Source organism: Mesocricetus auratus, unplaced genomic scaffold (assembly GCF_017639785.1).
Source record: "Mesocricetus auratus isolate SY011 unplaced genomic scaffold, BCM_Maur_2.0 Super-Scaffold_100047, whole genome shotgun sequence".
Lineage (NCBI taxonomy): Eukaryota > Metazoa > Chordata > Mammalia > Rodentia > Cricetidae > Mesocricetus > Mesocricetus auratus.
This window is the reverse complement of record NW_024429224.1, coordinates 2,287,549-2,303,134: the sequence shown is the minus strand read 5'-3', so window position 1 is coordinate 2,303,134 and position 15,586 is coordinate 2,287,549. Positions and strand designations below refer to the sequence as shown.

Below are 15,586 nucleotides of genomic sequence, written 5' to 3'. Positions count from 1 at the left end.
ATGCTAGTTTCTTGTTCCTGTGGAGACACAGGGTCACTCTGCCTCTCAAAACAATGTTGGAAAGAGACCCTTATTTTGATTCTGCTTATTTTTGTCTAAGTATACTCATCAGAACTAATCTGGATATAAAGTAAATTCACATATAATACTTTCATCTGTAGTTACAAACAATGAATATTGCCTTATCAGAGACTATAAAATGGCTAAGAAACAAAAGATGAAAGGCAGTTATATACATGTTATATCACACACACAATTATGTTGCCCTGTGTTACAAGACACTGAAGTACCGCCTAAGAGTAGGCAAAGTAAACAGGTACTCAGAAGGAGTAGCTGAGCAAATCAGAGTGAAGATTCATAGGCTGAGGAGGAGATGAGCATTAGCCAACAGAAGTCAGGGGAAAGTACTCCAAGGAGTACCTGATAAGGAACAGCTGATGACTGTCTTTAAGAATGTGCCTATAGCAGAGTGTGCCAAGAAGGGGAAGAGAAAGACATATGTACCGGGACCTAGAAGGCAGCCCATCGATTATAGTCTGATAAGAACTTTGACTTAAAAAAAAGGAAGAAGAAAGAATTTTGGCTTTTAAAGAAATAAGGAGGGCTAGAGAGATGGTTCAGTGGTTAAGAGCATTGGCTGCTCTTCCAGAGGACCAGAGAGTTCAAGTCTTAGCACCTACATGGCAGCTTACACCTGTCTGTAACTCCAGTTCCAGGGGATCTGACACTCTCACACAGACATACATGCAGGCAAAACACCAATAAAATAAATAATTTTAAAAACAGATTTAAAAAATCGTAAGGATAAAGGGTTTAGAATAGGAAAAGAATGTATGATCTGACCTAGAGTAGGTATGTTTAAAACAGACCATAATGGGCAAAGACAGAAACAAAGAGACGATAAAAGAAGTTATTAGCATAGTATAGGTGAAAAATGATGGCAACGAAAGAAGCTAATGTAATTCTGATGCATAGAAGTGGTCAGACTTAGGATTATCTTAAATTAAACAGGATTTCCTCCAACACTGGATATGGGCCACAAGGAATAAAGGAGTATAAGTTTTAGACTAAGAAAATGTTAGAAAGTGGCCATAAGCTGCACACTAAAGGACAGTAAGTAGGGCATCTAAGGGTTGGGTAAGTCTGAGGTGTCCTAGAAATGAAGTGAGGTCATCTGTGTCAAATGCTGCAGAAAGGTAAAAAGACACGCCAAGTCAGATTAGAAATTTAGGTCAACGGGGACTGTGGCGTCTTCCAAGGAATTTGGCTACACAGGAAAGTACAGAGAAGAGAGAGAGGCCGACGGGTGTACGTCAGTGGTAGAGTACTTGCTCAACAAGAGCAAAGGTGGAAGAAGAAGAAAAGGAGAGTGGGGAGGAGCGATGACAAAGCAAGAGAGGGAGAGGGACAAGGAAACAGCTGCAATGGCAGAAGCAGCTATGAAGAGATGAACAGAGGACCAGCGTGCGGTGGGAGAATTGAAAGCCAAGGAAGGCGAAAGTGCACGCCATATTTAAGCTATTGCCATCACATGAAAGGCAGAGCAATTGATTCCTGTCAAACTTAACTGCCATCTAAGAAAAAAGCAAGAAGGAAAAAGACCTTTTCCAAAAAAAATAAAATGGAATCTAAAACTGTTAGATAATCTGAAATTACAACACAGACAAAGAAAGAGGAAGACATTACTCATCACTCCTTAAGGATCACTCAGTGATCTCTGAAGGAGCTATCGTATATAATGCTCAGTGTGTCAAAGAAAATCTGCTCAAAAAGAACAAACAAACTCTCAGGAGAAAATAAAAACTACCAAGAGAAAAACACAACAAAGAACTCGCTAAACATTCCAGAAATGAAAAATGTTAAGTTCAAAACTTTAAAAAAAAAAATTCTGTCAGACATAGCAGTGGGCTGAGGAAGATGAATAGAACCTTACATTCAGTGAAAACACCATATTGAGAGGTGAAATAAAGATGTTTGTATGAGCCGGGCATTGGTGGCGCATGCCTTTAATCCCAGCACTTGGGAGGCAGAGGCAGGTGGATCTCTGTGAGTTCAAGGCCAGCCTGATCTACAGAGTGAGTTCCAGGACAGCCTCTAAAGCCACAGTGAAACCCTGTCTCGAAAAACCAAATAAATAAATAAATAAATAAATAAATAAATAAATAAATAAATAAATAAATAAATAAGATGTTTTATGAAGACAAGCAGGATAACATGCATGTAAGAAAAATGTCCTTTTGATGAGTACAAATGGAACCCTGGATCTTCAGGAAAGGTAAAGTGTATCGAATTGTAATACATGAGCAAAAGTTAAGGGACACTTTTCCTTTTTAATACATTTAAAAGGCATATGCCTGTTTGAAAGATCTAACGATAAATGATCAATCTGCCTCAGGTGGGACCCTACTTTCTTACCCCTTTTGTACCTTGGGGACACAGTACCTGCTTCAGTTTCAGAAAGAAGTTTTCAGTAGTGCTGCGTTTGCTGAAGGGCCAAAACAGTCTCTCATTGGGTGAGCAGACTCGAACTTTGGTCTCCAGTAGAAATCGGACAGGCTCCTGTACTTCTGTTATCACCAAATCCACAGCTGTTGTCATGAACAACACTTTATCTAGAGACGGAAAGAAAGAAAGAAAGAAACAAACAAACAAAAAGATGGAAATGTGTTTGCTCATGTCATCATTGAACAAGTAATTGCTTTTTATTGTAAGCATTCGAGATACATTAAGGTAAACATCAAAATTCTGTAAGCAGACATTTCAAATAAAATGTTAGCCAAGCAGCTGAAATCTTTCCACTGAGAATTCTGATCCTAGGTAGGATCCCAGAAGTAGAATTAGGTGGTGACAGCAGTACAGCAGAAAGAAATGTACAGTCAGACTGTGTCTGCAAGAGTGCCATACATCTCTTAAGTCTCCTTCACAAACCCTGTAAATTCTCATTTTAAATTTGGATAATTATGTCTTTTTAAAAAAAACACATTGTTATTATGTTGCCCTGACTGACCTCAAACTCACAGTAATATGCCTGCTGCTAACTCCAGAGTATTGGAATTAAAGGTGTGTACCACCACTGCCCAGCTCACATACAAAAATGTAATGAAAAAAGGGAAAGAAAAATGGAGAAGGGAAATAAAAATTGAAAAGTGATATTGTTTCTAGGTTAAATTTAGAAAGATAGTCAAGAATTATTCAAATTATTTGGTTCACTGAGGTTTCCTAATAATGTATTACGAGGCCAGGGGTGGTGATTAGTACCATTAATCCCAGCACTTGGGAGGCAAGGCAAGAGGGTCTCTGAGTTTGAGGTCAGCCTGGTCTACAGAGCGAGTCCCAGAACAGCCAGGGTTACATAGAGTCCATGTCACCCATGGGCTGGAGAGATGACTCAGTGGTGAAGAGCGCTGGCTGCTCTTTTAGAGGAGCCAGCCGGGTTTAATTCCCAGCACTCACACTGCAGCCCATACTAATTGCTAACAGTTTCCAAAGATTTGACATCCTCTCTGACCTCTGTCAGCATCAGGTATGAAAGCGTTGCATAGACACGTATGTAGGCAAAACACCCATATATGTAAAATAAGTCTGAAGACAGAACTCTGCATCACCTTTAGGAGTTTCTTCATTCACAACTTGAAAATGTGGGGATTTGGGATTCCAGCTTCCAGTAATGACATATGACTTTCCATCTGAACTTTTGCCCATAGACTCCTAAAGAAAAGAGTAAAAATAAATCTGAATTCAAAAGTGGGCTAATCCTCATCTTGAGGCTTTTTAAACACAGGAATTCAAAATGCATAATTTTAATAAGGTTTATATTGACTTTTAAGAATTTACTGTATTTGATATACATATGGAAGTCTCCAAAATATATACTAAAACCATACAGGAATCCGTAAAAATTTTACATTTCCAATTAACCACAACAACAACCACTTATGGTCTCTTCCACACTGTAAACTTTGGGAGAGTTCTATGCTAGGAAAGAGGGGGATCCAATGTCTCAAAACTATGAAGATGGAGTGATTTGAAAGTGACTTGCCATGCATCAGAATAACCAGTGGTTGCAAATAAGTTTTACTAATTGCGGACAACCTAACTAAACAGTGTTGAGTCCATGTGAAAAGGCTAAGCGACCAAGTTATACCCCAAACTAACCAATCACTTCCTGTAATAGTTAGAACTTTGAAGGTGTTTATGAAGCACAAGTGTGCTGACATTAATGGTACCTATTCTAATTCAAGAGACAAATTAAGCCATTTGCCTCTGCAACCATCAACTTAACAGCTTCCTCAGAATGCCAGCACACACTTTCCAGAGGAAAGAAGAATAAAATGAGTTGTTTGCCTTCCTTCCAAGTTCATCACTGCAGGTACAGTAATTACTCACTCTGGCAATTGGCTGGCCTTCTCTGGGATGAAACAGCAAACCATTAATGAAATCTGAATGGCCCTCTAAAACCTTATATTCATTTTTATCTTGATGATCTGAAATAAATAAATCTAATTTTCGTATTAGCAGCTTGAAGTACAAAATTTGATTAGTGGAAGAAATGATTCAAGTCTAGTTTCTGGATTCCTATGCTATCAATTCTGACTCTAAGGTGACATATAGTTTGATACTCAGTTCTTTCCATGTCATTTCTTCCTCATTAGATACATATTATCAATAATTAAATAAGCAAAGCCATGTTGAATATATTCATTTAGATATACTGACTTCCCAGTATCAAGGGCACCATATATTACTACATGCACAAGCCACAGTGCAGGCAGCTTTTCTTGTGGCATCCACTGTACATCAAAACTCAAAAGACAATAAAATGGCTTTCAACTGAAGAGTGTTGCAAAACAAAGAAGGCACTGATGGGGCATTGAGTAAAGTTGCTCAACTATCCCAGTTTTGTTTAAAGGCAAAAGTGCATGTGAATGATTACAGTTAAGATTAAAGATACATCAATTATTTGCATAACTGTTTCTAAACTTATGTAAGATAAATGTATATAAATCACATCAAATGGAAAAAAAATTGGTGGAATCTACCGCTCAAATTCTAAGTTGAATTCTTCTGTCACTATATAATTTCTGGTTTTGCAAGTGATTTTCATATAACAGCAATAATCTTAACACCAACTCCTTGCATGAACTTTTGTTTGATTTATTTTTTGATATAAGGTCTCACTGTGTGACTGACTCAGCATCCCAAGTTCTGAAATTACAGGCATATGCCACCACAAACAATTATTCTTGCTTGTAAACAAAGGACACAACAGTTGGATTCTCACATTAATCCTACCTGATAAGTAAATAAATATTATTATCAGCACTATATAGGTCAAGGCACCAAGGCTGAGATATTCATTGAAGGTCAGACTTATAAATGACATCAGGAAAAAGGAAATTCCCTTATTTTTGTGCATTGCCTTGTAGCTTAACTGAACACTTAAATAAACGTGTTTTGAGTCCAATATGACAAAGTAAACCAATATACTAAGCAAACAGAAATAGTTTGTAACCTTCTAATAAAAACCAATCACAACCAAAAGAGCTCTCAACAAAGAACCTTACCAAGTCTAACAAATGCATATCACTATTTCGGACGTCTTTTCCTGGGCTAAGGAGAAGACCAAAGCACCTGGTGAAAAAAAAGAACTGACATAAGCTTGTGATAACATAAAAGCACACACACACACACACACACACACACTTTTTTCCCGAGACAGGGTTTCTCTGTATTGCTTTGGAAGCCTGTCCTGGCATTCACTCATAGACCAGGCTGGCCTCGAACTCACAGAAATCCACCTGCCTCTTCTTGGGACTAAAGGCTGGGACTAAAGGCATGCACAACCAACCCCCGCCATACACATATGTTTTAAGTTATGTCACCTAAAAATTATTTTTTTATGGGTGGCAAAGGGGCATCCTAATAAATCAGTATTGTCACAATCACCATCACTACCTGAGCGAGGCAAATTTTGTCTTTTATTATCACACACTTGAGATTGCACTATTAACTGAAGACTTACGAGAGTAACTTCAGAGTAATGAGACACTTAAGTACAAAAGAATTACTAAGAGAAGGTGGTAGTGGAGCATGTCTTTAAATGCAGCACTTGGGAACCAGAGGCAGAGGCAAGAGATCTCTGTGACTGGAGGCCAGCCTGGTCTACAGAGCTAGTTTCAGGACAGCTAGGGCTACACAGACAAACCAAAAAAGAATTACCAAGAAGTCAAAATACTTGACAAGTCAATTTTTTCAATACAGTGTTTGACTACTCCATTAGACAGATAAAAACCAAAACTCGTATTTATGATAAACATAAAGAGAAATGCTTACCTTTCAATGGCAAGCTCTTTGTTAGCTGTTTGCTGCACACAGATGACAATCTTCTTATCGATACCCTGTCGAAGTTTAAAGCATTGCCTGTCCTTGTCCTTGGGAACAGCACTGTAAGATCAACACATTTCATTAATGTCACCAACAATTTTCTTGTCATACACCATAACAATTGTTTTAAAGACCTTAAATTTCTGATTCTTTTCTGTCTGGTTTACAAGTAATAGCAAAAAAGAAAATAGAAGTGAATATGAACAACAAGATGGAAAAATAATGTGACCAATTTATTTATTGCCCAACCATGATGAGTTACTGTCCTTAGGTAGTGATAACCTTATAGTATTAATACTAATGTTGTTGTTAATAAAATAAGATGACTAGCTAATAAATGCCAGCTTAGGAGAAATTAAAAGTCTTAAAAAGCCTTTTTACTAAACAACCACCTTATCTCTGACATACTCTCTCCATCTGCACCGTTCTCAAAGCAGACAACACCAATGGCAATTAGCCTTTGCGCAGCAAGTCTAAACTATCTTATAGCTTTAAAATATTAATTTAATGGCAATGGAACTATTGGGAGGTAAAACACATGAGTAACTGAAAACTGGTAAGAACTCATCACTTAAATACTACTTTGGAATATATGTGCACTTCTGCATTTGCCAATCCAATATTTTGTTAACACTTCCACTACAAAGCAAAAAATTCTAGCAAAGGACTTTAGAAATAACAAACATGTTCAAAGAAACATTTCAAATTCCAAACTATTAAATATTTCTGGCAGACAGGCCTCAGTTTTCAACTGTCCTTATATACCTTAGTCTCTCATGGTCTAAGGATGGTTAAGTGTAAGCAAATACACTCTCAGCAATGTGAAACACTCAAGTGCTTGCCTAATATACCCTGGGTTCAATCTTCAGTTCTGAAACCATGGACCTAAAAGGATGCACTATAGGAAGCAGATGGAGAGTAAAATCAGTGGGAATTCACCTAACTGAACATCAGAGGTCAACGGCATTTCTTGTCCTGTGACTATGTCACCCAAATGAGGGACTTTACATTATATTCCCACTGTACATCATATGGAGCTAAGATCAAGACTTAGCCTTGGGAGGCTGGGGCACAATTTCATCTGACTGAGTTGCTCAGAAGGTTAAATGAGACCAAATCAATCAATCAATCAATCAATCAATCAATCAATCAAGCTAGCAACCAGCCAGCCAACCAACCAACCAATTGTTTTGAGTTTCTCAGGGGTAAACTTTTATAAGCTGGTTCGTAATTATAACAATGCAAGACATATTTTTTTTAAAGTAATAAAACTGGTCACCAGATGGCATGAAAAGCCCAAAGAGACAGCATTTCAGACAAAACCAGTCAACTACTGGGCTTTTCACTTAAAAGTAATTATTATAGATCACATATGTTCCTCATAATTTGATTTTACCCACTTTATGAGGCATCACAGAAGAGATTTGTACATGCAGTTATTAATTTTGACCACTCACTTTATGATATGAGCTATATGAGAAAAAGCCATCTTGAAATCATAACTTCAGACAGAAAGGATTTGAGTCTAACCACTACATTTTACAAATAAAGAAACTGAAGACAGGAGAGATAAAGGTACTTCAAAATAGCCATATGGTTCAGGGTACCAGCAATTAAACTCAAGTTTTGATTTTTATTTCTGAGTCATTCCTATTACTCAAATACTATTTTATTTAAAAACCAACTAGCCAGGCATAGTGGCTCACACCTGTAATCTCAGCCCTGAGAGGATGAGACTGGAGAACTGCTGTGAATTTGAGGCCAGTCTGCGCTACACTTTGAGAGTGTTTCCCCCACTACACACATACACACCAAACACAGGTTTTCTCTGATTAATCCTGGCTGCCCAGACTAGGCTGCCAGACTGACCTTGAACTCAGAGATCCACCTGCCTCTGCCTCCTGAATACTGGGATCAGAGAGGGGCAGGTGCTACCATTCCCAGTTTACATTTTGAGTTCTAAGCCAGACTGGGCTACACAGTGAGATCCATTCTCAAAGGATGGATGGATGGATGGATGGATGGATGGATGGATGGATGGATGGATGGAATGAAATGATGAAATTAATACCAAACTTAAGTTATTTTTAACGCCATGTAGAAGGCTAGATTTGGGACAAAGCCCGTATTTCTCCTTCTAATGTGATTATATAAACTTTAGTGACAAACTGGGTGTCAAAACCAAGAAACCTTTAAATAAAAACAAGCCAAAAAAAAAAAGAAAGAAAAGAAAAAAAGGTAAATTTCTAGCTAGCTTTATGTCAACTTGGCACAAGCTAAAGTCATCTGAGGAGGGAACCTTAATTAAGAAAATGCCTCAATAAAATCTGGCTGTAAGCAATCCTATAGGACATTTTCTTAATTAGTGACTGAGGGTGAGAGCCTAGATATTGTGGGTGGAGCCATCCCTGGGCTGCTGGTCTTGGGCTCTATGAGAAAGCCGAGCAAGCCATGGGGAACAGAGGCCAGTAAGCAGCACCCCTCCATGGCCTCTGCATCAGCTCCTGCCTCTAAGTTCCCTGTTTGAGTTCCTGTCTTGGCTTCCATCATGATAAACTGTGATGTGGAAGTGTAAGGTGAATAAATCCTTTCCTCTCCAAGTTGCTTTGGTCATAGTGTTTCATCATAGCAATAATAAACCTGACTAAGACACAAATTTAGCTATAAATGTAGTCTACTTAACTTTGGCCATAATTCTTATCACCAGTTAGCTAGTCATTTTGACTAAGACAATATAGTAACAGGTACTCCATAAGTTGAATGTTTTTTAGTGCTTTAAAACTCTTTAAACATTGACACTATAAATCTATCTTTTCCCCCTTTATCACTGTCATTGACTTAAACTTTGTAGAAGTAATCACTTTAAGTATAAGAGGTTTCTAATCTGACCTAGTTTCTTATGTACCACAGATAATAGTGTACGAAATAAATTCACAAAATAAATAATGTGAGATGCTCTACCTAAAATAACCTTTACCATCATCTTCTTTTATTTCTAAAGACACAGAGAAGGTGAAGATGTCACTGTCAGGAGTCTGCGGCGTGGCAGTGGCTGAGAGTGGGGTCTGCTTGGCAGTACGGCGGAAGGCAGTGGCAAAACTGTAAAGTATCCGGCTTACCTACAAGCAGACATGTCAGGAAATCGGCTGTTATCATTAAGACAGAAAACACTCGCTCCCACCACTGACTCACAAAAGCATTTGCTGAACAATGTCCTTTACATGAAATAAGCAAAATCAACTTTTGGGGATATGGCTCAGAATAGCAGTTATGTTTTTTGGGAGGAGGGGAATGATGACAGGGGATGGGGATGGGATGTGACAGAAGGGATCATTCCTGAGTGCTGGGAGAGCTCTGTGTCTTGATCACTCTGGGGATAAGTGAGATGAGAAAGCAAGTGAAGACTAGATACTTGGGGCCCGAATGGGTGGAAAGAGGGGACCAATGCCACAAAGTTGCTGACCGAATTCCATACCCTCCCAACATGTATACAAACATGCAATCATACTATATAAAAAGTAAGTAAAAATCACTATTGAGGTTAAATGTTTACTTACTTGGGAGAAGGTAATTACTTGTCTTTCCCTTACCTACTTTTTTTTTTTAGATAATTACCTAATTTGTTAGGTTTCTAAAACAAAATCAAGAGGGATTTTTTTAAAGAAAGAGATAGTTTTAAAAAATACACACATAATTTAGAAAACATTAACTAAAAAAAATCACTTCCTGTATGTTATACTCTATGTAAATATACTTTCAGTAACAAGCATGGCTCTAACAAGGTTAGGACCCACTCTGAACAGAACACCTTGCATGTGTGTTAAGGTAAGAATGTGGATCTAATCCAATCAACAGATCACCAACAGGCCTCTTAAAACCCTGCACGTGCAAAGTACACGGGTGTCCTCACTGGGGTGTGTACATAGGCCAAAGGCTGCAACTGGGTCTGTCTGTCTCTCTCTCTGTGTCTCTGTCTCTGTCTGTCTGTCTCTGTTTTGTTTTTTAAGACAGGGTTTCTCTGTGTAGCCTGAAACTACTCTGTAGACCAGGCCTTGAACTCACAGAGATCTGCCTGCCTCTGCCTCCTGAGTGCTGAGATTAAAGAAGTGTGCCACCACCACTTGGCATTATTCTGTATTTTTGAAAAAATGTGAACCTGAAACTCTGTTTAGACTAAAATGGCTAGCCATGAAGCCCCAATATCCACCTATGCTGGTGATGGGATTCAGGTCCTCATGGTTATTCAACAAGAATTTTATCCACTGAGCATCTCCCTGTTTTGTGGCACTTGCAGCAACAGACAGTAGTGAAATCTCATTTGTAGTTCTCTCCTAAAGACTTACAGCTTCTTGTATTTCACAGCGAAAGACATGTATCCTAAAGAGCTCTGCATTATAGTGACTTTCAGTGAATGCAAAACAGTCACTCTCAGGAGTCCCATCATGCCCTCTGACACAGAAGAGGATCTTGTAGATAGGGTAATTTGCTATCTCAGTGTTGGTCTGGGGATCTAAAAGTCTGTTCAGAACAAAAAAGAAAAGGAGAGATTAATTATAAGCAACTTGTACTGTATTTACATTAGCACTCAAGACATCTGTCTAGAAAAATGATCATGTAAGCCACTTTTAGTATGTTAGCCATGCTAATGCTGAATTGTGATATATAAGTCACAAGGCAATGTTGACAGTACTGATCACATAGTTCTATGGTATTCAGTCTACAGAGTTGTAATGTTTGGGAGAGGCTTATAGAAAGATATCAACATCAGCAAACATGATTATAGCCTGCAACTAAAATAAAGAAAATCAGTACATACATTAAGACTAACTAAACAGACAATGAAACCTTCAAAGTTGGCTATCTTCTGAAAAGAATATTTTGTTTATGAAAGTAATAAAATTATAGTGCATGACTGGGCACAAAAATTGTGTTAAAAACCACACACATTAAATCTCAGGGATGATAGTTAACGTAAATCAAAAGGACATCAATCAAATCTACTCACTATACATGTACTTACGTAATAGCTATAATAGTCTAGACTCTGTTAGGGTACTAAAGACACAGTTATGAAAGGTCAAGAAGAAACTATGCAATTTCCATACTGCAGGGCAAAGTCAGCAATGGGGAAAATGTCCTAGGAGCCCTGTTAAAAAATGGAAAAATCCAAAAGGGGCTCTAACCCAGGTTAAACACACTTTCACAAAGGCTCTGGGATTGTGGAGCAAGAAAGATGTTTGGTCATTTCTGTACAGAAGGAAAATAAATTAGAACAAAGTATAATTTCTATTGTTAGAATAAGCATGCATTTCAAAATGCACAGTAAAAGTCATCAGAATTAAATTAGAATTGAGACTTTGGAATTGACAAATTACATGTCAGATTAACTATGCAACTTCCTACTTTCCAGATGTGGCTGCTGTGCTGCTACTCTGGAAACCCAGTATAAATTCAATTATTTCTAAACTCAACAAAAGCAGTAACAATGGAGAGACTTTTGAACCAGCCTAAAGACATAAATATTGAGCAACTGTCCATCCATTTACAAAGCAAATGCCTATACAGTAACTGGCAATATTATTAGTACTTTTCTCATTAAAGAAAAATCTTTCAAAATAGACATTAGAAATAGTTGGGCTGGAGAGATGGCTCAAAACTTAAGAGCACTGGTTGCTTTTCCAGAGGATCTGGGTTCAATTCCCAGTACCCACCTGGCAGCTCACAACTGTTTATAACTTTGGTCCCAGGGTACCCGACACCCTCATAGAGACATACGTTCAGGTAAAACACCAATGCACATTAATTTTAAAAAAGGAAATGGTTATTAATATGTTTATGAACCATCACAAATAAAATTTAAGCAAATTTCCTGACATGGTAAAAGGCTCACAATATAAAACTAAATGAAGAAAGCATAATACACATTATGTGTAATTCCACTGCCAGCAAAAATGTTGACCGATAGTCACATATGCCTGTGTATGTAGATTTATAAGCACACATCCATACATACGGTATGGTTTTAGTGTGAATTCTCTTCCCAGCCTCGTGCACTGAAAGCTGTCAGTGCTACTTCAGGAGGTGGAAGACCCTTCGGACAGCAGGACAGAGCTGGATGAAATAGGTCACTGGGACATGTCTCTCTTTCCTCTCTACTTAAGGACTGCAATGAAGTAAGGAGCTTTCCTCTAGCAAGGCCTTCTGCTGGGATATATTACTTTACGAGGCCTAGAGACACTGAGCATCTGAACTTGGACTGAAGCCTCTGAAACCACTTGCCAAAACGAATACTTCTTTTTAATCATTCTGTTACTGCAACACAAAGGCAAGCACACATATACACACAAAGAGTTTGGTTTTTATGTATGTGACTACATGTGGAGATAAGACAACCTCGGTGGTGTTGCTCAGGAAACATCTACACTGTGCATGAAAACACACACATATACACATACACACACACAGCGAGACAGACAGACAGGCACACACAGCGACAGATAGACAGAAACACACACACACGCGCGCGCGTGTAGACTAACTGACCTGTGAGCCCCAGGAACCCACCTGCCTCTGCCTCCCCAGCACTGGGATTCTAAGGAGTCGTCATAATGCTCTGAACTCGTATCCTTTCGATACACAATAAAGAGTACAGATGAGCCAAGACTTTAAATGCTTATCACAGGAAAATAAACTAGAACTTCTTAGTTCATGCTATTTTTATGAAATAAACATATTTTCTAAGTTAGCAATTCCATATGTAACTGGTTGATAATAACCATCTGACTTGACTATGTTTATTTCTTTAAGTTAGTATTAAACAATACCCATTTCTAGGGCTTCTCTGGACTTCTAATTTCTCATTTTAAAAAAAGACAGGAAAATCTTCCTTTCATGGTATGTTTCAATTATCCCCAACCCATTTGAATCTCTAATGTTCTATACAGCATCAGGATATGGGGCATGCACACATGAGCACTCATTTATCACAGGGTTGCAACTCAAGGATAGGAATATGGCCTATGTCTCCTACTAGCGCTTCCTTGTGCAACTGCATGTCAGAGGCCAGACTTACCGCACAGTTCCTTCAGACACGTTCGGCACTGACAGGGTCACATCCAGAGAAATCTGACACTGACTTCTCAAGATGGACATCATCCTCAAGGCTTCCACTTCACTCCGGGGAGCATTCACTGCGGCACAGCCTAAGTAAGTCAGTTTACTGAAAACCACGCTATCCTCATCAGCCACTGGTGTGAAAGGACTTGAGACCTCAGAGTCTGAAAGAAACAAAAACAAGAATATGCTTCTCTTTTTAAATAGTGTCGATGTGAACAGCAAATAAACATCTAAGACATTTGGGTTCAAAACTCAAGAACTAATTAAGACAGCATGCCATATTCTAAGAGGGGGAAAAAAAGCCCATAGATGCTAGGCATCTTATACACTAGAAACCTAATACCAAGATTTCAGGTATTGATGTTAATTTCAAATCCAAAATGCAACCAGAAATTCAGATCTGATTCCTGTTTCCATCTGCTAATTTGTTCTGATCTTATAGTTTACGCCAAGATAAACATACATTTAGTATCTAAGTACCCTGAGAACGCTGATTCGTCTTCACTCAGCAACTAGTTCCCGCAGTGCCTCCTTTAACACCCGTGTTTTCAGTCTGATTGACCGCCCTTCCAGATGAGTTTTCCTAACTGCTCTGGCTCTTAGCTCCTGCAGTGCCTCCTTTAACACCCTTGTTTTCAGTCTGACTGCCCTTTCAGATGAGTTTTCCTAACTGCTCTGGCTCTTCGGTGTCTGGGCTCCTTTCCCATTTCCAGCTTGCTCTCTGTCAGGTTATGCAAGCCTGGAGCAAACATCTATTTTCTAACACCACAATCAGTCTTCTTTCCTGGAAAACTTTGGCTGTTTCTAATTTTCTGAGACACATTTTTATACTAAAGGCTGACTCTGAACTTATCACAAACTTCCTGAAGACTCAAGCCATCTGAAAAAAAGACATTATCTTCCCAGTATCCGGCAACTACTGTTTTTCATTCTTTGGCATAATAGAAAACAGTGAAAGGAAAGGTCAGAATGACATACGTATTTGAATTCTTAGATGAAGAATTCGGAGCTTTTACAGAACTTACAATGGTTTTCATGTTGCTCTTGAATCTAGTACAGGAGAGAAGACACTCAAGTATTAAAAATAACAACCTTCAATTACACAAGCAACACAGCAATCCTAACCTCCTTGTCCAGGTTTCACTGGCAAACTCATCTCTGGTTTTTGAAGCCCTACTAGTGGCACAGGGTTAATGGTAGACGAAGCTGAGAGTTGATTAGACAGAGGCCCATCTCCTTCTCCATCCAGCTGTGACCTTTCCCCTGGCTGGTCATCCATGGGAGGGTCCATCAGCACGTCTGCGAGCTCTTTCTGCAGCTGCTGCTCACTTCCATTCCCTACAATCTAAGGGTCACAAAAACACAATCAGCAAGGTGAGAGGCCAGCACTGACACAAGCGGTCCATGCTCTGATGCAAACATCAGCAAAGATGTTATGTTGGACATCACTCTCAAATAGATGATCTGCAACAAATAAAGGCTGTGGCTGATCTCTTCTTCGAGTTTTCCATGAGAAAGTACACAATGAATCTAAAACAGTATCCAGAAATAGGTAATAACATGACAATATTATTTTCTGTTTAATAGGTTTTCATAAGGAAAAAATATGCTTGCTTCTAAGCATTATGGCACTTTCAAAGAAATGTGAAATATAGTAAAAGCTCACATACACTTTATGACTCCTCCTATAAACAAGCTCCTTTATTTCTGGGTGTGTTTCCTTTATGTATTTGATAGGAACTAGCTTTTAAAGTCTGAGACATGTGAGTAAAACTGACAGCATGTGTATGTCAGTCCTGAGAAAGAAAAGGACTGTATTCCAATGACTTACTCATCTTTTCTATTTTGTTTGTTTTTAATAAGTTATACCCCAGGCCATAATGGTTTATCATTAGTTGCTCATAAAAGGAGGGGAACAATTGCAAAATCAAGTAAGACTGTTCAATGCAAAAACACCCAAAAACCAAAAAAAAAAAAGCAAAAACAAAACAAACCCCAAGTAATTGTTACTGTTTACTCAAGAATATTTTTTAAAAAATCAATAAAATAATTTAGGAAAAAAAGTTAAAAGGCTACATTATGGAGT

The 15,586-nt window shown here is 38.4% G+C and overlaps 1 protein-coding gene and 1 pseudogene across 9 annotated transcripts in view; both read right to left on the bottom strand.

Moving 5' to 3' along the window:
• Rabgap1 (RAB GTPase activating protein 1) overlaps positions 1-15,586 on the bottom strand; it is a 126,901-nt gene that overhangs the window by 83,887 nt on the left and 27,428 nt on the right. For 8 of the 9 annotated variants that reach the window (XM_013122007.3, XM_005082096.4, XM_013122012.3 and 5 more), the window contains 8 exons: positions 14,626-14,845; positions 13,457-13,661; positions 10,728-10,902; positions 9,346-9,503; positions 6,334-6,444; positions 5,565-5,631; positions 3,606-3,708; positions 2,443-2,612 (listed from right to left, as the gene is read on the bottom strand). In XM_013122007.3, the coding sequence (XP_012977461.1) occupies positions 2,443-2,612; positions 3,606-3,708; positions 5,565-5,631; positions 6,334-6,444; positions 9,346-9,503; positions 10,728-10,902; positions 13,457-13,661; positions 14,626-14,845 (1,209 nt within the window). The remainder of the gene's footprint in view (positions 1-2,442; positions 2,613-3,605; positions 3,709-5,564; positions 5,632-6,333; positions 6,445-9,345; positions 9,504-10,727; positions 10,903-13,456; positions 13,662-14,625; positions 14,846-15,586) is intronic. The other variant, XM_040735595.1, reaches the window with a different exon arrangement.
• LOC110343114 lies at positions 3,716-5,552 on the bottom strand (annotated as a pseudogene).